The sequence below is a fragment of the Leptopilina heterotoma genome, unplaced genomic scaffold (genome assembly GCF_015476425.1).
Source record: "Leptopilina heterotoma isolate Lh14 unplaced genomic scaffold, ASM1547642v1 Lhet_263, whole genome shotgun sequence".
Taxonomy (NCBI): Eukaryota; Metazoa; Arthropoda; class Insecta; order Hymenoptera; family Figitidae; genus Leptopilina; species Leptopilina heterotoma.
In genome coordinates, this window is record NW_025110973.1 from 447,854 (window position 1) to 470,182 (window position 22,329).

Genomic DNA, 22,329 nt, shown 5'->3' on the forward strand with positions numbered 1-22,329 from the left:
AATTAATTAAAAACATAATTAAAAGAAATTGAAATAAAAATTCTAAATATAATTATTTAATTTAAATTAAATAATTTAATTTTTAATGTAGGATTAAAAATTATTATTTATTATAATAAATTGATCAAAAATAGATATAAAAATAATAATTTGAATAATTGATTAAAAATTTCGTTTGACTGATTTGAATTATGCAAATTATTCTTCTTTTTATTTATAAAAAATTAACTATATTAATTTGAATGTTCTTTCATTCTTTCATTCACTTTTTCTGTCCCTCACACTCTGAAGAATTGTCTTTTGTTTATACTTTTGTTTTTTGTTAACTTTAGATAGAAAATAGAAATCATCAGAATTTTTTTTTACTTCTTTTCATTAAAAGACTAAAATTTTGTTAAATATTATGTTCTGTCAAATTGAAATTATTTTTGTTCTTTACTTCTAAAAAAATTCGAAAATTATTAAACAACTGTGATTAGGAAATAGAAAATTTATTTATTTTCCATTATTTTCTTTTTCAATCACAATTTTTTTAAAGAAAATTATTATTTTGTTTTAGAAAAAGAAGACAAATATTTGCACAATTCCTATTTTTAATCTTATTTTTGGAACAGGATTTTCCACAGGAATTAAGACATTCAAAAATTCAAAATTCAAACCTTTTTGTAAATTAAACAACTTATAAAAGTATTGTTTATAAAACATGAAGATATCAATTGCTCCGAGTCGAAGACTTAGAGTGATCGATTTCTTCATGTTTTCTAATAAATTAAAGATGACCGAGAGATAAAATCATTATTTTACATTATAAGAATATTGTTACTGTAACTTCATCAAATTTTCATCATTTTAATTTAATTATTATTTTCTAGAATTTGAAATTATTTTTTACGAAAATAATAATTGAATTCCTTAAAAAATTTTATTATTTATGAAAATAATTGAATTCCTTGTGAAATTTTAATTATTTTATGAATATAATGAAATGTTTGCGCAGAATTTCAATAAAATTTTTTATAATTGAATTCTTTTGAAAAATTTTAGTAGATATTATAAAAATCATTGAATTGAGAAAAATTTTTGAAAATAATTGAAATTTTTGCCGAAAATTTTTTCAAAATTTTTAAAAATAATTGAATTGATTCGAAGAATTTTATCAAACTTTTTAAAAATAATTAAATTTTTGCAACAAATTTTATTAAAATTTTCAAAAATAATTGAATTCTTATGAAGAACTTTTATTAATTTTTTTGTTAAATAATTTAATTATTGCGAAAAAATTTATAAAACATTTGCAAATGATTGAATTCTTACAAAGAATTTTATGAAAAAATTTGAAACTAATTGAATTTCTTCGAAGAATATTTTATTGTTTATGAAAATAATTGAATTTAGGAAGAATTTTATTAAAATTTTACATAATCTTAATTAAATTCTTTTGAAGAATTTCTTTGAGTTTCTTTAAAATAATGGACTTTCTTTAATCATTTTAATTACAAGTTTTCAAAGTAATTGAATTCTATATGAATAATTTCTTTCAAGTTTTTATAATAATCCTCTTTCTTAATAATTGAAATTAAGCATTTAATTCTTGAATTTTAATAAAAATTTTTGGAAATTGAATTTTTTTGAAAAATTTCTTTAATTTATTGAATACAATCGAATTTTTTAATAATTGTATTGAAAATAATTGAATACCTGAGAAGAATTTTATTATTTATGAAAAATACTTTAATTCTTGCGATGAATTTTAATAATATATTTCTTTTTAAATAATTGTATTCTTTTGTGAATTTTTATTGAAATAGTAGATATTAAAAATAATTGAATTTTGATATTATTAAAATTAATTTAATTCTACGAAGAATTTAATTCAAATTATTTTGAAAAAAAATTGAATTGTTAAAAATTATTTCATTAAAATCTTTGAAAATTAATTTTTATAAAAATTTTAAGAATAATTACATTTTTCGAGAAATTCCATTAACATTGTACCAAAAATAATTGAAATTCTGCGATGATTTTTATTATTTATGAAAATAATTGAATTCCTGGTTAAAAGAATGTTATTCTTCATGAAAATAATTGAATTATTACGAAGAAATTTATAAAAAATTTGTAAATAATAGAATTCCTCTGAAATTTTTATTATTTAATTCATATTCATTCAAAATTGTCATTTTCTAAAATTTCAAATTAAAATTTTTTTTAAATAATTGAATTCGTTTTGGGAAATATTTTATTAAAATCGTAGATATTGAAAATCATTAAAATTAGAAAAATTTTTGAAAATAATTGAACTTTGGAGAAGAATTTTGTTATTTATAAAGATAATTGGGATTTTCACGAGAATTTTTTTCAAGATTTGAACATAGTTGAATTTAATAAGAAGAATTTTATTCTTTTTTTAAAGAATTTTTGCAATTATCTTTAAATTTTACAAAATTGAATTTTTTTAGTATTTTCAACAAAAATTTAAATTAGAAAATTTTCAAATTTTATTATTTTAAAAATTGCTAATTTTATTTAAAAAAAGGTCAGTAAGAAATTAGCCGCGCGATTTGTTGCTAGTATAAAAATAAAAAAATATGTAAAATTTATAAAAATATAAAATTAAAAAAATAAATAAAATTTATAATAAATATAAAATTGTTAATTGTTAAAAAATTATGATTAAAAAATTGAAAATAAGGAACATATTTTATGCATGATTTTTAATTCTCAGTAACAATATTGTTCACAAACTTTTTTTTTTTTTTTGAAAATAAAACATTACATATTCCTATTTCTTAATATTTTAAGGTAGAAAATTCACAATTTTCAAATAAGAAAATAATTTCTTAAATACAATAATAAAATTCAGTTTTTTTTAAATAATGAAAGAAAATGTTTATAAATTCTAATTGTCAATTAAAATTTTTAATTCAAAATGAAATTAAAAATTGTTGAATTTTTAGAAAAAAATCGTCATTTTCATTTGTAACACCCGGTCATCGACATTTATTTTTTTTTCAACATAAATAAAGAAGTTACCAAAAATTTATAAATATTTAATTTTTATTTTTCATCACACAAAATTTACATTTATTATTGAGCACGCAGTTTATTCACCATGTTTTATAAAAAAAATGTCTTTAAAATTAATGCCGGATTAAAATTTAAAGCACATGGTAAATGGATAAACATTTTTTTTTTTTTTTTTTTTTTTTTTTTTTTAATAAATGAATAAACATTTTTTTATGCTTCTTACATAATATTTTTTTCAACAAAATTTTTAAAAAGCTTTCTATTATATCGATGAGTTTTCAAAATCGGCAAGTGACCCGCCACTAGAGCCACCAAATCACGCCGTAGGTTCTCCCTCTGTTATACATGCGATTTTGTGTCCAGAGAGTTGACTGAGCACACCAGGCGGCGCTGGATGCCCTCTAGGCCAAAATTCAAATAAATGCATGGGAAATTTATAAACATTAAATGTTTTATTAATATAAAATAATATTCTGAGTCTAAAAAAAGTGTTCTGCAGAAAATTATAAGTAGAATAAAAAATATAATTAAATGATTAGTTTTATATTCTCTATCAGTGAATGAGACTAATTTTATTAGCAAATGAAAATCAAATATTTAAAAATCAAAATATTTAATATTTTATTTATTTTGTATTATCATTTTTTAATTTTCGAATTTCTTGTAATAAACATTATTTTTTATATATTCCATGTTGCTCATTCATATTTTATTATATCGATTTAAATGGGAAATCTAATTAAAAATGAAATACATTATTTTTCAAGAAACATAATTTACCAACGGGTAAGAACAATTTATTATTCAAAGAATTATATATAGATAAACATATTTATATATTAACAATATATTTTTTTTATTTAATATAATTCAACTTTATTTAATAATATTAAAATAATACTATAAATTTAATATAAGTAAAAATTGTCTTTTTTGGTTTTCCGCATTTGGCGTTTTAATATTTTCTTTTTGATTACATTGTAACCAATTTCGAAGCTTTTTTCTTCTGCGAATATATTTTGTCTTTGGTTTTAATAATCGATTTGGCAAAATTTCGCATTCTATGTTCTAGATAAAATTGAATTACGTATGCGTAAACTTCAACAGCATGCTCAGAACACGGATGTTCATATTTTTCTTCTGTTAATTTATTTAAAACTAACTCGAAAACATTAGTTTTTTTGCTGTTAGCAATATATAACATTTCCACTTTTTTTAAAAAGTTATATAATCGTCGATTCGGATGTTGAATGCCACTTCCATTTTCAGTTTCTCGATTAAGTGTGATTATATTCGCCAGAGGATAATTTTCCACGAAAAGAGATTCATCTTCGGAATAATAAAAAGCATTACGACATGTCTCACATTTTGAAAATTGTATTATATTTTTGCACAACTTTCCAGCCGTAAAATAAATAAGGCATTCGATGATTGGAGGTAAGTCGTAATCGTGGTCGACAGCATTTGTGAAATCTATAAAGTCACTATTTTCATTACTAATGACAATGTTTAATTTATTTTTGATTTCATTAAAAATTGAATCATCTTTTTTATCAGAATGAAAAATTTCTTTTAACCTTTTTATAGAAATCAATGGTTTTGATTTTACGTTTGGAACGGAGCAATTTCCTAAACTTGATGGTTTTAGAATTCCAAATAAAGATAAGATTTTATAAAGCTGGAGAAACGTTGGCGTAGCTGGGTGATCATTAGTTCCTCCTGCTAATCTAACAGTCCCAAAAAATCTCTGAAAAGCATAACGAAGTTCCAAAATTTTATTTTAGATGACAATTGTAGAAATAAATTAATTTCCGGTTTTATACGTTAAAATCTAGTATAAACAAAAAATTATTTTTGAAACTATCAAGTAAGTAAATTCATTACACAATTTATAATTATGCTTAATATTAATTTGTTGAATTAATTAATAGAAAATTTTTTGTTTAAACTACGATATGACTATAAAATATTAAAAATATTTTTTAAGAAATTAAAAAAAGTGTCATGAATTAAAAACTATTCCTTATATATGTTAAAAATTTGTTAATAATCTAATGAGAAATTAAGGGAATTTTTTTTTGTGTTAATTTGTTAGTCCTGTATTCCTGTACGTTGTAGATACCTCCAGAGGATCCTGATTTATGCGACCTGTAAAAATGACATCTAATTTCAAAACTTCTATCAAATACGTCGAGATATCAATTGTTGACTGAAGAGTCATTCGCAGTCCTTCTGCAGTTTGATACGTTAAAAAGTCTGTACTTTTGAGTGAGCCATCGTTAACCCGTCTTTCCCAATTGTTTAACCATATCAAACTTTCAGATAAGACCTGAAATAAATATAATAAATATTTTTAAAAAGTAATTATTTAAAGAAAAAAAAGTAATTAAAAGAAATTATTTAAAGAAAAAAAAGAAATTAATATAATTACTTTCATGTCTGAACACTCAAGTGTAAGTCCTGAATGACTATTTTTCCATGTTCTATTTAGAGCATCGAACATGTCGTTTATTCTCTTACAAAAATTTGCCGTATTTTCGCAATCTTCTAGTCTTGTGTCATAATTTTTGTAATACATCAACCCTCGACTAACAGAGTCGCTCAAAATCTGCAATAATGATCAACATTAATAATATAACAATTACAGTCATTAAAAAATAAAATTATTATTAACAATACATACTTGAACAGCAAAACTAACTTTCATCTTTAGAAAACTTTTTTTCATAATATTTATATGATGATCTGTCACTTTTGGGCAAATTCTTAAAGACGCTGGTTGCATTTGATCTAGTTCATGCAATATTTGAAAATATTCCCATTTTATTGCTTTCTCTTCGGAATGAATCTGCAATTTATTTTTTATTATTATTAATATGAAATAAGTAAAATAACATTAAAAAGATAATTAACCTTCAGTTCTCCAGAATTAGCCAAACGATTCCGTATACATTTTATGAGATGAGGGGTGTCCCAGAATAAATAAATTTTTCGGTCTACATGCAAAGGATGTTGGAAAAAGTTTTTAAAATCGTTCAATTTGCCACTACATCCTAACTCATTCCACATTTTTCTGTTCGGCGCACCTCCATCCGAAACAATTCCGTGTATTTTCGCGCCAATATTTTCTAGTAATGTTATAGCTTGCAGAACTATTTTTGCTAAATCCTTACCAGAGGTAGGCCCACTGGATGCAAAAACTGCAATTGGCTGAGAATAATCTTCGTATAGAGATTGAAAAAACAACACTAAACCATGATCAGCCAAATTTACATTTTCATCTTTTGGAACGTCGTCTCCAAGGTCCTCTACTCCTTTATACTTCATTGTTCTTTTATCTAAAATCAAACCTTTTCGTGTAGACATCTCGTCTAATAAAAGGACGCCATGAAGTTCTTTTTCGCTTTTTGAAGAAAAGTGTTCCTTTAAGAGTTTGATGAAATTTGGATCAAATCCACACGGACAGTCAATTTCACCTAAATATCTATAAAATAAATTTTTTATAATTAAACAAATTAAAGTATTTCTAATTAAAAATTTTTTTTCCTAAAAACCTTTTATAAATTCGTTGTAGATTAAATTTTAATTAAATGTTAGAATAATAAATACTTTCGAATTGTTCGCTCATGGGGAAGAGGTAAAATTTTAAGATCCCTGATCATCCTATATGTAGCTGGTGATTTAGTTTGCATAAGGAGGCATAAAATAATCCAACCATCAGAGTATCTTCTGCCTTTTGCATTTTTGGTCTTTGAAGCTTTGAGAATTTCTTGGAGAGTTGTTTTTTCGTTCGGGCTTAATTTTTTATTATTCATTAAAGTTTCGAGGGAATTTGCAGACATATTGTTCATTTTAATTTGACATTTTTGAACAATTTTTTTTAACGAACGATTTGAGTCCTGTGCTCTCTTCTTTGCCTTACCTTCGGATGCTTTTAGTCTTTTAAGCTTCAAAACTTGTTCTTTCCTTTTCGGACTTAAATTTTTTAAATTCAAGTATTTTGTATTTTTGCAATGTTGTCTTCTAATAATTTTTTTATGCAGTAAATGTTTGACAGATTTACAACATTTACAGGCATTATTTTGATATTTTTCATCCGTCAATAGAAGAGAACATTGACTATGTCTCAAATTGTTTAATTTGTCAATATAAGTAAAATTTTCTAATAAAAGCCCATTTTCAGGTGTTTTTGCTATATCTCGACAACCCTGGCAAATTTTACATTCATCAATTATTTTAATGGTGTCCTTTAACATGTCAATTGATGTTATGACATTATTTTGAATGCCAAATCTTGTGTGGTCAATTTTTACACCATTAATTTTAATGTGTAATGTCAATTTGTCATCAATAGTAAATTCTCTTTCACTAAAAGTCTCGACTTCACCATTTTCGTCTTTCCTGGCAATCAACTTATGAAAATTTACAAGTTTATCCTTATTCTCATTCCAATAAAAAACAGTTTTTCCCCAAGATATTGGCAAACAAATGTAGCTATTGTTGCTATTGATAATCTTACTAAATAAATCTTCTGATTGTGAGTCATCACCATCAGAAGGATCCGAAGGATTATTGTCAATAATGACATTTTCATGACTCTTTTCTTGATTATTATTTTGGTTATCAGTGTTATCTTCGTTCATTTTTCCTCTTTTCGTTGATACCTCGTCATTCATATTTTCGTCTTCGAGTCTGAAACGCTTTAATCGACTTTTTTGTGGTTTTTCTGGTTTACCTAATAACAATGCAGGTAAAGCGCCTTTTCGAAGCATCGGTTTCTTATAAGTACTCTGAAAAATAATAAACATTTAATAAACAATTAATTACATTAATAAAAATATATAAAAAATATAATAATATAATATTAGTATTATTTTATAAGCTTAAATCAATTTTGTTACGTAAATAATTAAATTAATATACTTTTAATAAATAAAGCGTAAATAAATAATATGTATAATTATTGTTGGTGTTAACGTTTTTTTAGATCAAATTAAATTGTTTAAATTATATTAATTTGACAAAAAGAGTACAAATTATTTGAAAATATTAGTACTGAAAGTTAGATAGTGAATGTCAATAATTATGGAAATTTAATATTTATTCAATTTATTTAAACTTAAAATCATAAACAGCAAATATTAATTTTAATTCTTACTTATAATAAAATAATTTATGTCATTCTATAATATGAATATTTAAAAATAATAAAACCCATTATTTACTTACCCTTCCCATCACTGTAACACCATCAGGTCCATATAATAATCTTTCGTGAAGAATATCTTCTGGATGGAAATGTTTCTCACAAACAACTTCACCTCCTTTGAGCTTAATGGTATATTAAACCATAATGGTATATTTTTAAAATATAAAATTTATGAAATTTAAAGTTTTTTTCTTTTTATTTTTTGAAATAAAAGATTTTGAAAATATCTTGCAGAAGTCATTTGGTCACTATTTTGTTTTAATATTTTTTAAAAAATCGTAATTTTCAATGTTTCACAAACATTTTAATAACTTTTATAATAATTAACGCCATTTTAATGATTTTAGGCTTATTTTGTAGGTCATTTTTTGTGGGCTTTAATGAGTAATTTTTTCTTAGAAAATGCAGGTCGTCAAACTGAAACAAAAAACTTTTTAAAAATCTGTTGTACTAGAAATTATTCTAGACAGTATATATATTGTAGATTTTTCAAGAAAATTTAATTTAAAGAAAATGAAAACACTGAAAAACATAATAGTCAAAATGTGCTTCTTACGAAGGTAATTTTGTCTAGGTTCAATAGCAAAACATGCACAGCAATTATTTATTTAAAAAAAAAAATTTTCTCCATAGCTAAGGCAAAAATTACCTTAGATAAGGCTAAAATTGATTTTTTTAAAAAGACAATTGCTTTGCGTGTATTGGTTTTGTTCTTAGGAAAAAATTGCCTAAGTAAAAAGCACATTCTAACCAATTTTTTTAGTGTGTGTTAATAAGCTTCATGTAAATTTGAAAATTTTTAATATGTATATTTCAATCATGCTGACTAAATAAACAACTGTAGAAGTCTCAATAAATTATTTTATCATTTTTTAATAAATAATTGTCAAAGTCATAAACGATCTCTTTCTCCTCTCATAGACTCTCTTGACACAATTAATGAAGTTGACGGTACTCCTCAGCGTTTACGATATTCACCTTCAGGCGGTGGAGGTGAAATTCATGATGCATCAAACAGTAGTAAGTTTTACAAAACAGTTGACACAATATTAATTTAAATTCAAAATATTAACTTAAGGATCGACCTTAGAGATTCTCAAAGGCTTGGAATTTTTGAAAACTCGCTGGACATCAAAATATTGTTAACTATAATATATATATATATATATATATATATTTAATAATCATATTTTTCAGATTCGAAGATTCACAGTACAGTCAGAAATACTCGTCGCGTGGAAACCTCGGATTCGACGGCACGTAACGCCACGCCGAGAAATACTCGTCGCATAGAAACTCCAGAATCGACGGCACGTAACGCCACGCCGAAAAATACTCGTCGTGTGGAAACCCCAGAATCGACTGCACGTAACGCCACGCCGAGAAATACTCGTCGTATGGAAACCCCAAAATCTACTGCACGTAACGCCACGCCGAGAAATACTCGTCGTTTGGAAACCCCAAAATCTACTGCACGTAACGCCACGCCGAGACATACTCGTCGTACGGAAACCCCAAAATCAACTGCACGTAACGCCACGCCAAGAAATACTCGTCGCATAGAAACTCCAGAATCGACGGCACGTAACGCCACGCCGAAAAATACTCGTCGTGTGGAAACCCCAGAATCGACTGCACGTAACGCCACGCCGAGAAATACTCGTCGTATGGAAACCCCAAAATCTACTGCACGTAACGCCACGCCGAGAAATACTCGTCGTTTGGAAACCCCAAAATCTACTGCACGTAACGCCACGCCGAGACATACTCGTCGTACGGAAACCCCAAAATCTACTGCACGTAACGCCACGCCAAGAAATACTCGTCGCATAGAAACTCCAGAATCGACGGCACGTAACGCCACGCCGAAAAATACTCGTCGTGTGGAAACCCCAGAATCGACTGCACGTAACGCCACGCCGAGAAATACTCGTCGTATGGAAACCCCAAAATCTACTGCACGTAACGCCACGCCGAGAAATACTCGTCGTTTGGAAACCCCAAAATCTACTGCACGTAACGCCACGCCGAGACATACTCGTCGTACGGAAACCCCAAAATCTACTGCACGTAACGCCACGCCAAGAAATACTCGTCGCATAGAAACTCCAGAATCGACGGCACGTAACGCCACGCCGAGACATACTCGTCGTACGGAAACCCCAAAATCTACTGTACGTAACGCCACACCGAGAAATACTCGTCGTGTGGAAACCCCAGAATCGACTGCACGTAACGCCACGCGGAGAAATACGCGTCGTGTGGAAACTCCAGAATCGACTGCACGTAATGCCACGCCGAGAAATACTCGTCGTGTGGAAACCCCAGAATCGACTGCACGCAACGCCACGCCGAGAAATACTCGTCGTGTGGAAACCCGAAATTCGACTGCACGTAACGCCACGCGGAGAAATACGCGTCGTGTGGAAACTCCAGAATCGACTGCACGTAATGCCACGCCGAGAAATACTCGTCGTGTGGAAACCCCAGAATCGACTGCACGCAACGCCACGCCGAGAAATACTCGTCGTGTGGAAACCCGAAATTCGACTGCACGTAACGCCACGCGGAGAAATACTCGTCGTGTGGAAACCCCAGAATCGACTGCACGCAACGCCACGCCGAGAAATACTCGTCGTGTGGAAACCCCAGAATCGACTGCACGCAACGCCACGCCGAGAAATACTCGTCGTGTGGAAACCCGAAATTCGACTGCACGTAACGCCACGCGGAGAAATACTCGTCGTGTGGAAACCCCAGAATCGACTGCACGCAACGCCACGCCGAGAAATACTCGTCGTGTGGAAACCCCAGAATCGACTGCACGCAACGCCACGCCGAGAAATACTCGTCGTGTGGAAACCCGAAATTCGACTGCACGTAACGCCACGCGGAGAAATACTCGTATAAACGTTACAAATCAAAATTCACATAATACAACTGAGGGTCTACGACGAGAGATAACTATAGATAATGAAGTAGTATGTACATAGTGCATGTGTAGTTACATAAAAAGCTTGATTAACTATGTAAATTAAAAATGATTTTATGTTCATGAACTACAGATTTATTTTCCTTGCAGGTACATATAGGGGAAAATGTTCAAACTGGCCTCGGCACTTGGGAAATGATTAATCTAAAGAAAGATGACTCAAAATTTATCAAGGAAATGGCGATGGTTATTTGGACACGCGAAGGGCTTCAAAGAAAATGTTTAAATCCAGAAAGAGCTAATAAACATTTGGCAGAAGAAAACATTCGGGAAGCAGTGACGCCATCAAAATATCAATTATTGAAAGGTATCAATATTTTCTTAATTAGAAACTAAAAATGTCATTAGAAAATAATTTAAATGAAATACAATTCAGTACAAAAATATAACAAAAATGATTGGCATTTGTTAAAAATGCATAAATTTATTGTTACAAATTAATGTAAACCAGGGCTCGGATTGTGCGACTATTTCTTTAAAAAATGCGACAAATAGACTTTTAGGCCAGTCGGTGAGTGCAAAAAGTGCAACCTGAAAAGTCTATGTGGTTTCTTGTAGTTGCAGGGCCCCATATAAGAGACCCATAGTTTGTTCTCGATTTCCGGTTGCTAAAAATGGTGTAAGCAATCGTCAAAGTTCGAAAAACATGGGTTTTCAACGACCGTTGCTTCCGGTTAAATTTTAGAGGAAAAAGTTGTTAATGGAAGTTATAGAGCTTAGAAACAGCTTTCAAACGTAAGTTAAAAAAGGTTAATTAATTTAGTTGCGGATAAATAATTTATGCATAATTCCATTTGTTAACTAAAAACATGTAATTTTTCAACATAACTTCCCCACTTTTAGCCTTGCGAATTTGGAAACTTTCATCATATTTAAATGGAAAATGGGTTTTTTTGTCATAAACAAACGGAATAACTTAGCCAATTTTCACTTTATCAATTTGGTGTAAACGGCATTTAATTTCATTTCTTTTCACCAAATTTTTTCGTAAAAAAATCAGACGTACCCTTATTGTTTATCACATTTAACAAAAAATTCTCTTTGTACATATTATTCCATTGAATTTAAAGTTTTATTATGACAAAAAGAAATTTAACTTATTTGTAAATAAGTGTGTAGCATCGTTATCTTAGTAGATGTTTCGAATTGAACTTGCGTGCATATGTGCACGTTATGCTTCAAGCTTATATATAAATAATTACAATTTTTTTCGTTTTAATATTATTTCAAATTCAATGGAATAATGTGTACAAAGAGAATTTTTTGTTAAATGTGATAAACAATAATAATTATTATTGTTTATCAATAATCATATTGTTTATCATATTATAATCATTTCTTGTTAAAAAATATATTCTTTTGTTATTATCAAAAATATTGTATTTTGAAAAAATATAAAATAATTCTCGGATTCAGCGTAAAAAAATACATTAAATTAAAAAAAAAAAATTTAATTCAGTCCAAAGGTTGAAAAAAGTATGTATGCTGGTTAAAAAATATTAATAATTAACTAATCAGGAATTTTTTGTAATAAAAAAACTAACTACCCCACTCTTGAAGCTATGTCTGATTTTTGTACGAAAAAGTTTGGTGAAAAGAAATGAAATTAAATGCCGTTTACACCAAATTGATAAAATGAAAATTGGTTAAGTTATTCCATTTGTTTATGACAAAAAAACCCATTTTCCATTTAAATATGATAAAACTTTTGCTCCTTGAGTGTACTTTAAAAAATGAAAAAACCAAATTCGCAGGGCCAAAAGTGGGGAAATTATGTTGAGGCGGATATAAAAATGATATAAAAAAAACTGAGGCGCATGAGTAGGCCCTAAAACTCATTTGTGAGAATTTCGAGTTGTTACAATTTTATTAGACATAATCTCCTTTTAGCCGAATTCGAATTAAACAGAAGTTATGTTTAATAAAATAAAAATTTAATTTCTATTTAACCGACATTTATTTTTGAAAATCCATGTTTTTCGAACATTAATGATTGTTTACACCATTTTTTGCAACCGGAAATCGAGAGCAAACTGTGGGTCTGTGGGTCTTTTATGTGGGTCCCTGCAACTACAAGGAACCACTGAGAATTTTCAGGTTGCATTTCTTGCACTCACCGACTGGCCTATTTTTCCAGATTTTTTTAGTAAAATACAACTAATTGGCTTTTTTCAAATTTTTAATTACTTTTTAACTCAAATTTTTAATAGCAGAAATTTTCTTTTTTGTAAATTATTTATTACCTGTCTACTTGTCTACTAAGTAATCTACGATCTATTTCAAAACGAGACCCCCCTGTAAACAATTGACAGTTTACGGCAATTTTTAAATAAATATTTCTCCTATTAAAATAAACCAATTGAATTTTGCTACTAGCAATTTTGAAAGATAAATTCTTGAACTTTATGATAGTATAAAGCTTTTTTGAAGCAAATAACGTAATTCTAAAAAAACTTGATTTAAAGGTTAAACGTCTAAATGTCTGAAATATGTTACATCCAATTTTTATAAAATTGATGTCAAAATAAAGAATAAATATTTTATTTTTATTCCTGTAAAAATTATTTTGGACGTTTCAGTGGATTTTGAGAAATTAATTAAAATCCACAATCCTCTCAAAGTTTAAAATATGTGAAGCATTCCATTTCAAAACGACCCCCTTTATAAACAATTGCCATTGTAAGGCAATTTTCAAATAATTATTTCTCATGTTTATTGAATCTAAACTTTATTTACTATTAGTGTCTTAAAAAGAAGAATTTCTTAACTTTACGACAATAAAAAATTTCTTTTTAAAAAATAATATTATTGAAGAAAAAAATTAAGTTTTAAAGTTTGAAATATCTCAAAAAACGTTAGGTCCGATTTTTTTGAAAGTTATGTCAAAATAAAGCTTAAATATTTTACTTTAATCTCCTGGCAACATTATAATGGACAATTCAGGAATTTTTACAAAATTAATTAAATTCTACAATGATGTCAGAGGTTAAAGTGTGTAAAATTTGAAAAAAAACAAATTCCGCTCTGTAAATACATTATAATCTTTGCAATTTTTATAAAAATAAATTAATTTTATAAAAACCCCTAAATTGTCCATTATAATGTTACCAGGAGATTAAAGTAGAATATTTAAGCTTTATTTTGATATAACTTTAAAAAAAATCGGACCTAACTTGTTTTGAGATATTTAAAAGGTTATCTTTAAAACTTAAATTTTTTCTTTAATAATATTATTTTTTAAAAAGAATTTTTTACTGTCGTAAAGTTAAGAAATTTTTCTTTTTAAGACACTAATAGTAAATAAAGTTTGGATTCAATAAACATGAGAAATAATTATTTGAAAATTGCCTTACAATGGCAATTGTTTATAAAGAGGGCGTCGTTTTGAAATGGAATGTCTCATGTGTAAATTGAGAACAACTAATTAAATAGAAAGTGTCTTTTGTACTTATGAAATTTGGATAGTAGTGGACAATTTTTATTTTTTAGCTTAATAAATAAATTAATAATAAAAGAAAAAATTAGTAATAAATAATAAATGACAAAATTAAAACTGCAGCTTCCATCAATGATTTAAAATTTTTTAAATAATAAAAAACTTATTTACAATTTTAGGTTAATAAAAAAAACAAATGATCCTCTACTTAATTAGTAGTTCTCAATTTATACATGTTTTAACTTTTGAAACGATTGTGGACTTTAATTAATTTCCCAAAATCAATTGAAATGCTCAAGATAATTTTTACAGGAATTTTCTATAGAATTAGGTTATTTGTTTTAGAAAAAGATTTATATTATATAAATATAAAGTTATTATATTATATGTAGTTATTATATAAATATATAAAGTTATATTGACTTATTTTCGTCTGGAACATGTATATTCAATTCTGAGCAAATGTTCAGATGTATGTGTATGTATGTATGTATGTATGTTTGTCACAAATTATTGTGTACAAAATATCTCGGACAAATTTTAATGAATTGTCCTGAAATTTTACAGGTTTATTGCAGTCATTAATACCTAAATTATTTTTAAAAAATCTTTTTATTTTGTGATTTTAGTAACATGAAAATCATTCATGCAGAATATTACAATGTTTTAAAATTAGTCTGCAGACACTTTAGTTGAAATAAAATGTATTGACCATAATATAATTTTAAATGTTTATTTATTTTAAAGCACATTGAATCAGCATTAATATTATATTTGAGCCGTTCGCTCGAAAAACGACTTAAGTCGACTTAAGCGGTTTTTAAAAATTTTGTTATCAGTGTATTCTACAAGACATATAGATTACATATATCAAGTTTCTAAAGTTGTAGGTCACTATTTATGAATTAATTGAGGTGTTTAAACTTCCTGGGTCCCGAAATTGAAGCACTTACGCAAGCGCGCGTTCACGTCCTCTGCTACCGCGTACAGTGGGAAGAAATGCAGTGTTTTGGACAAAATTTTGCCGACAATACAAATCTCCACCGATTTCAATTTTCTTTTTTTTTAAATACTAAAGAAGGTTTTTCCTACAAGCCTTCACTGCTATAAATTTGAAATTTTCAAAAATTTTGGATTATTACAAAAGCGAGTAATTTTTTCATTTAGTTAACTAAACTTGTGCATTATATTGTTGATATTTAATTGAATATTACTAAAAAATATATCGTAAGACTTTTTAGAATAATAAATATGTTTTAATACATTAAAATAAAAGTGTTCTTTCATAAAATACTTAATTTTGTTTCATTTTTAGTGGTTCGCTGGAAAAACGACTTAAGTCATTTGTTATAAAATAATGTTATTAAAGTAGCAAAACATTGTTTACTCGACCTTCTTTTCTTTTAAAGAATTCTTTGATAATACCTTTGTATTGGGAAAAATGAGCGATATAATTAATACGTAAATTATATTAGTAATTCGTTTCTGAATCTTTAATTTAATTTTTTCGTCAAAAACTTAAGTCGACTTAGGTCGTTTTTCTAGCGAACGGCTCATTTGTATTTTAATCTTTAAATTTAAATAACAAAATATAAAATTATTTTCAATAAATATCAAAAATCTTGTTTGTTCAGGGTTGCCCCAAAAATTTAAGTTTGTTGTTCCTAATTTTCAGACAGAATTTTAACTTTTATTGACCCTAAAGAATATTTTGATTCACTCTAGAAATTATTGCGGATACTTTCAAAAATATTCCTAAAAATTAGGAATTTAGAATTTAGAATTTTTAACTAAAACATTATCTTTAAATCAACTATTAATCAAAAATACAAAAAAATTAGATTTTCGAAGATTTTAATTTAAAATCTTTTCAAAATTTAATTTGTTACTTCTAAACAATCATGCACTCTCTAAATCTGAATTAGTAGAATTCTACTAAAAAATAGTATAATTATACTAATTTTTATCAGTTTTCATAAATGACTTTTAACCTTTTCAATTAGCAGAATATTACACATGTTTAGTAAAATTCTACTAATGTTTTAGCAGAATTTCACTAATTAAAAGTCATTTTTTCACTAAATAAATTAGTGAAACTGTTTTATCGACTATTAATAAAACAGTTCTATTAATGATTAGTAAAATTTTACTAAAAAATTAGTGTAAAGCTTTACTAACAATTAGTAAAATTTTACTATTTGTTAGTAGAATTATTACTAAATCATTTAGTGAACGTCTTTTCACCATTTCATTAGTAACTTTCTACTAATTCAAATTTAGAGAATGCTATAATGCTTTTAATATTTAATTATTACTTAAAATTTTAACCGGAATTCATTTTTAAATTAATTTTTATCAGAAAGTTCTACAAGAATTAGAGTATTTAAATAAAAAATAAATAATTTATTCAATAATTGAATGTTGCTAAGAATATCATTTTTACGATGAATTTTTGTAAAAACTTTTGAAAATTATCAATTTTTTAAAAAATTTAATTAAAATACTAAAATTGTAATGATGAACTCTTTAATGAGTTGTATAACAATTTTTGAAAATAATCGCAGTTTGAACCAGTGAATATATTTAAAAATACAAAGTTTACAGCCAAAAAGTGAAAAATTACTAACAAAAATGTATCCAGTTAGAGTCAAATAAGAGAACACTTTACTTAAAACTATAAATTAAAGATGGCCCAATAATAAAATTATTTTTTGAAAAATGGATTAAAAACAATTCAAATTTTGGCAAAGAATTTTATTAAATTTTTTTTAAATAATTGAATTCCTTGCAAAGATTTATATTATTGATGAACATAATTTTTTTTTTTAGATAATGGAATTTCTTTAATAATTTTAATTAACAGTTTTCAAAGTACTTAAATTTTATGAGAAATTTCTTCAAGTTTTTAAAATTATGATATTTTTTAATAATTCAAATTAAACATGTAATTATTGAATAATATTAAAATAAAAAAAATATGATTAACTTCCTCTCAAAATTGTATGACAATTTTTTAAAATAATAAAAAAACATTTAAAAAATCTTATAAAAATATCGAGTCGACTCGAAAAAAGTACGGCTCGTATGTGAAAAAGGAAATTTAAATTTCGACTTTACAATGTAAAAAATAAAAAGTGACTTTTTACCCTACTTTACCATACACATTGTAATAGCCCTTTAGAGCACCTTTACGACATTTCGAAACCACTAGTAATTATTAAAGAATACATTGACACACCTAAAAAACATAAATGTAGATGACATGAAATTTCACATTTATCTCACCATAATATAATTTACACCAAATTTCTAATTTTGAAATCGTATTCATTTCAGATTTGCTGTTCGATAAATTAACGAAATTAGGCGTAAGAGGATACAATAGAGAAAGAAGAGTCAATAAAGTATGGCGATATTTGTCACAAAAAATATATTATGAACATAGTGTGTATAAAAAATCACAAATTTTATAAACTAGGACCTCTTACTCTTTTTAAGTTTTTTTTTATGTTTGATAAACAATACCTGCAACTTGCATAGCAAGTTTAAATATTAAATTAAGTATTAATATGAAAAATCGTTTTGTTAAGTGCAAGAGTTTAACTTAGTAATAAAAATATTAATTATTTTATGTGCTGCTTTTTTATTTTACAATACAAATTGTTTACTAGAGGACAGTCAGCGCCTCTACCGTCGTTCAGTCATGATTAAAGACACTTACAACTTGGTAAGAACCTACGGCGTGGACCAAATGAAGAATCAACACCAAGTGATCCACCAGATTGTAAACTGTCACCCAATGAACTGCCAGGTCTGGCACTTCCCAATGAACTGCCAGGTCCGGAACTTCCAATGCCCGATCCAGGATTACCGGGGTTATTAGGGTAAATGTACCCTAAACAGATGTTAGGTATACGCCTGTCGATTGAGAAATAACCCTCAAAATATGGATTTTGTGGGGGTGGAGGTCTAAATGACATCACTCCAAAGAGCATAAGGAGAAAAATAAATGCTAGTCCTGGAAAATAAGGCAAGTAAACAATAAATTCTATTTATAATAGAAAATTAAAAAAAAAAAAATTATTGTTAAAAAATAACAATAACAATCTTTAACATTTAAAATAACAAAAGAAAATAATTCTTTCATTTTGGAAACTAAATTTTAATAAAAAATACACAAGCTAATAGCTTGTAAAATATAAATTTTTGTTTCTTTTCTATTGTTATGTTTAAATTTAATAAATGTTAAAAACAAAAAAAAAACAAAAAAAAAATTATAAAAAAAATATAATTTTATAATTTTTTTTTAAATTACCTGTACGCATTTTTGAATTCTCAAAAAACTGGAGAGACACACAAAAAATATAAAATAACAGCACAAGTTTGAATCCAAACGTAAACTGTTACTTTGAAATGATTTGGAACCTACTATTTAAACCTCTTCCCCCCAAGACGAAGATTTATCAAAATAAGGAAATATTTTTATAGAATTTTATTACATCTCTTTGTAAACCATTAGATCATTAGGGAGGGGGAGGGGGTATGGGATTTTTCACTTAATTTAAATTTCAAATTCTCTCTATTCGAGGTCATTTGACTTTTAAAATTCTTTGCCGATTTTTGGATAAACATCGTAAATTGCCTCATCAGCTGGTGACGGACAAAGTGACCATAAATTTTGGAATAATAATAAAATGATGAAAATTCCACTATTTTTTTTCATTTTTTTCAAAAAAGTATGAAACAAACACAAAAAAAAATTTTTTTTCTTTTTTCTAAAATAATTTTTTTTTAATTTTTTTTTTTTAATAATTTAATTTTTTCGAAATATATTATAGAAACTAATTTAATTATTAATTACAAAATTGTATTGTTTTTAATTTAATAAAAATGAAATTGCTCACAACAACAAACAAAAAAAAAAAAAAATCCATAAAAAGGATTTAAGTTAAAAATATGAAATTCGAGTTTGATATAAAGATGTCAATTTTTATTTACATTTATTTTTGTCATACATTATTTTTAGAAACAATTTAAAAAAAAACAAAATTTACACGCAGAGCTTTGAAAATTAAAATTGAAAATTTAATTTACATTAATTTGAGTTCAGAGTTTACAAATAGTAGAAAAAGCAACTATTTCGTAATAAAAAAAAAACAATTTATTAAGTGTAAACTATTCTTTCATGGAAAAAATAAAAGAAAATTAAAATTTTATTCTATTATTATTTAGATCAAGTTTTTTTTTTACATTTTTATAAAAATGAAAGGAAAGTTTAATTTTCTTTTTATAATATTTTACAATTAGAATGTGAGTGCAGCGCTTGAATTTGCATCAACAGCTTCGTTGTTAATATTAGTGGGTGCAATACCGTATCCATTAATGTTTTCATTACTGTTTACATCAGTGTTTTCATTACTGTCATTATTGTCATTTTGTAGCGCATAAAATGTATTGCTGGGATCTTCGGAGAAAATTCTTTTATAACAATGATGGGGTAAATTCGTGTAGACATAGTAGTAACCTTCAAAATATTGATGATGATGGTGGTGATGACATGTCACCACAACAAACATAACAGCCAAAACAGAAAGCAATGCTAGATCTGAAACAAAAATTTGGTCAAAAATATATAAAATTTTATTAAATGCAATTTTTTTTCTAGTGAATTTCACATTTAATGCAAAATTTGACTTACTATCTAAAACATTTTAATATTGTAAACACAGAAATATATATTTGTAGAACAAAAAAATGTTCATTAAATTTAAAAAAAAAAATTTTTTTTGCAATTTTTTTTTTTTTTTTGAGTGAATTTTATATTTAATGCAAAATTGGATTTACAATCTAAAACATTTTAATATTGTAAGCACAGAAAAATATTTAAAAAAACAAAAAAAGGTTCATTACATTTTTTAAAAAAATTTAAAAAAAAATTTTTTTCTTTAGTGTTTTTTTTAATTAAAAAATGTTTTATAAAAATTAAATTTTTAATTAAATTAAATTAGAACTTTTTTAATGAATATTGATTTTAAGAAGTTATAGGAACAATATTCTATTATAATTTAAAATAATTTCGATTTCTTCATGTTTTTTTTCCTTTATTTTTAAATAACTTTGAATTTTATTAAAAAATTTTCAATGAAAATATAGAATGAATGATAAAAATTATTTCCTTATGAAAATTGAGAATTTTCTACAAAAATATTAAGAAATGGGAATATGTAATGTTTTTTCCCCAAAATAAAGGAATGAGTTTGTAAACAATATTGTTATTAAGAAATAATTTTTTTTTTTAAGAAATAAAAATTAGGCATAAAATGTGAACATTTTCTATTTCTTAATCATAATTTTTTAACAATTAACAATTTTCTAATATTTTTTATATAAATCGAAAGGAGAAAAATTTGTGCAGAGTTTTGTTCAGTCCAACGAAATTTGTTATAGAAAAAAGCATATATAATAAACAAATTATATTTTTATTTGTATATTTTTTATTTGTTAATCATAATTCTTTTTTTAATTTTCTAGTGTCTAATATTATTTTATTACAAATCATGAAAAAAATACCTGTATGTATTCGATTTGTTGAACAATATTTAAAAAAAAAAAAAAAAAAAATACAAAAACTAACTTTAAATTTTGGACAGACAAAAAATGAAAGAATAAAAGAATACCAAGATTATTATTGTTAATTAATAAAATTGAAATTTTTCTGCCTAAAGTAAAAAACGAATTTTATGACTTTTTCAATGTTAGAAAATTTAAATTTAATTTTTTTTTTTTTTTTTTTTTTTTAATTTATTTAAAAAAAATTTTTTTTACTTTATAAAAAGTTTGATTTACTTACTCGAACGCATTTTTCTCAAGAAAATGTAAGAAGAGTGCTCTGAGGAAGGTGCAAGTGTAACTTTGAAACAGAACTATAAGTTTTAAACGATTTGAAGTTTGTATTTAAACCTTAATCCTAATTGATACTTAATGGGAAAATAAGATTAGATCATATTTTTAAATTAATCATTAGGTAAATAGAATTTTTATCTCTATTATAAAAATGTTTTTCCCTTTTTAATTTTTTATTTTCATAAAAATTATTAAATTTTTAAAATTATTAAATTATTAAAAATTTAGAGGCCAATTTTCATAGAAATTATTTCATAAAAATTAAAAAACACACGTAAAACAAAAGATCGGAAATAAAAAATACTTTTATTTATATATTAACAAGTGAATCTTTTTTTACCTTAAAAATTTATATTTAATATAATATCAATTTTTAATATTTTTTAATTAAATTGAATATTACAATTATTGTATTACCTTTAAAATTAACAGGTACATATAATTTTTGTATTAAAATTTCATAAATTACAATTTTTAAAAAATTTTTCAAAATTGTAATTTTTGAAAATTTTTAAAATTCTATTGTCTTATTACCTTTATTTTTATTCAATTAAAGTTTTTTAAAATATATGATTTTTTTTTAATAATTTTTCATTATTATGTAAAATGAAAACAAAATTCCCAAAGTGTAACTTTCTCTTTTCCAGGAATTCATTATCATTTAAAAATTTAATCTTTATAATTAACGATTTAAATTAGTTGAAAATTTCCAGTGACTTAATGTTACATAAAAACAATTAGATGCAATATTAGTTTCTCATT

The 22,329-nt window shown here is 25.5% G+C and overlaps 4 protein-coding genes across 4 annotated transcripts; 1 reads left to right on the top strand and 3 right to left on the bottom strand.

The window, feature by feature from the left end:
- Nucleotides 1-6,617: 6,617 nt before the first annotated feature.
- LOC122503473 lies at nt 6,618-8,996 on the bottom strand. The gene is made up of 2 exons (XM_043614034.1): nt 8,257-8,996; nt 6,618-7,817 (listed from the first exon to the last, which is right to left on the bottom strand). The coding sequence occupies exons 1-2, from the start codon at nt 8,263-8,265 to the stop codon at nt 6,621-6,623; spliced, it is 1,206 nt and encodes a 401-aa protein (XP_043469969.1). The 5' UTR covers nt 8,266-8,996; the 3' UTR covers nt 6,618-6,620.
- Nucleotides 8,780-18,295, top strand: LOC122503518 (nascent polypeptide-associated complex subunit alpha, muscle-specific form-like). Its single transcript, XM_043614089.1, has 5 exons — nt 8,780-8,796; nt 9,081-9,256; nt 9,434-11,217; nt 11,319-11,535; nt 18,001-18,295. The coding sequence occupies exons 1-5, from the start codon at nt 8,780-8,782 to the stop codon at nt 18,135-18,137; spliced, it is 2,331 nt and encodes a 776-aa protein (XP_043470024.1). The 3' UTR covers nt 18,138-18,295.
- LOC122503474 lies at nt 18,288-19,112 on the bottom strand. Its single transcript, XM_043614035.1, has 2 exons — nt 18,980-19,112; nt 18,288-18,682 (listed from the first exon to the last, which is right to left on the bottom strand). The coding sequence occupies exons 1-2, from the start codon at nt 18,987-18,989 to the stop codon at nt 18,372-18,374; spliced, it is 321 nt and encodes a 106-aa protein (XP_043469970.1). The 5' UTR covers nt 18,990-19,112; the 3' UTR covers nt 18,288-18,371.
- Nucleotides 19,113-19,869: 757 nt separating this feature from the next.
- On the bottom strand, nt 19,870-21,641 carry LOC122503475. Its single transcript, XM_043614036.1, has 2 exons — nt 21,515-21,641; nt 19,870-20,269 (listed from the first exon to the last, which is right to left on the bottom strand). The coding sequence occupies exons 1-2, from the start codon at nt 21,522-21,524 to the stop codon at nt 19,968-19,970; spliced, it is 312 nt and encodes a 103-aa protein (XP_043469971.1). The 5' UTR covers nt 21,525-21,641; the 3' UTR covers nt 19,870-19,967.
- Nucleotides 21,642-22,329: the final 688 nt, after the last annotated feature.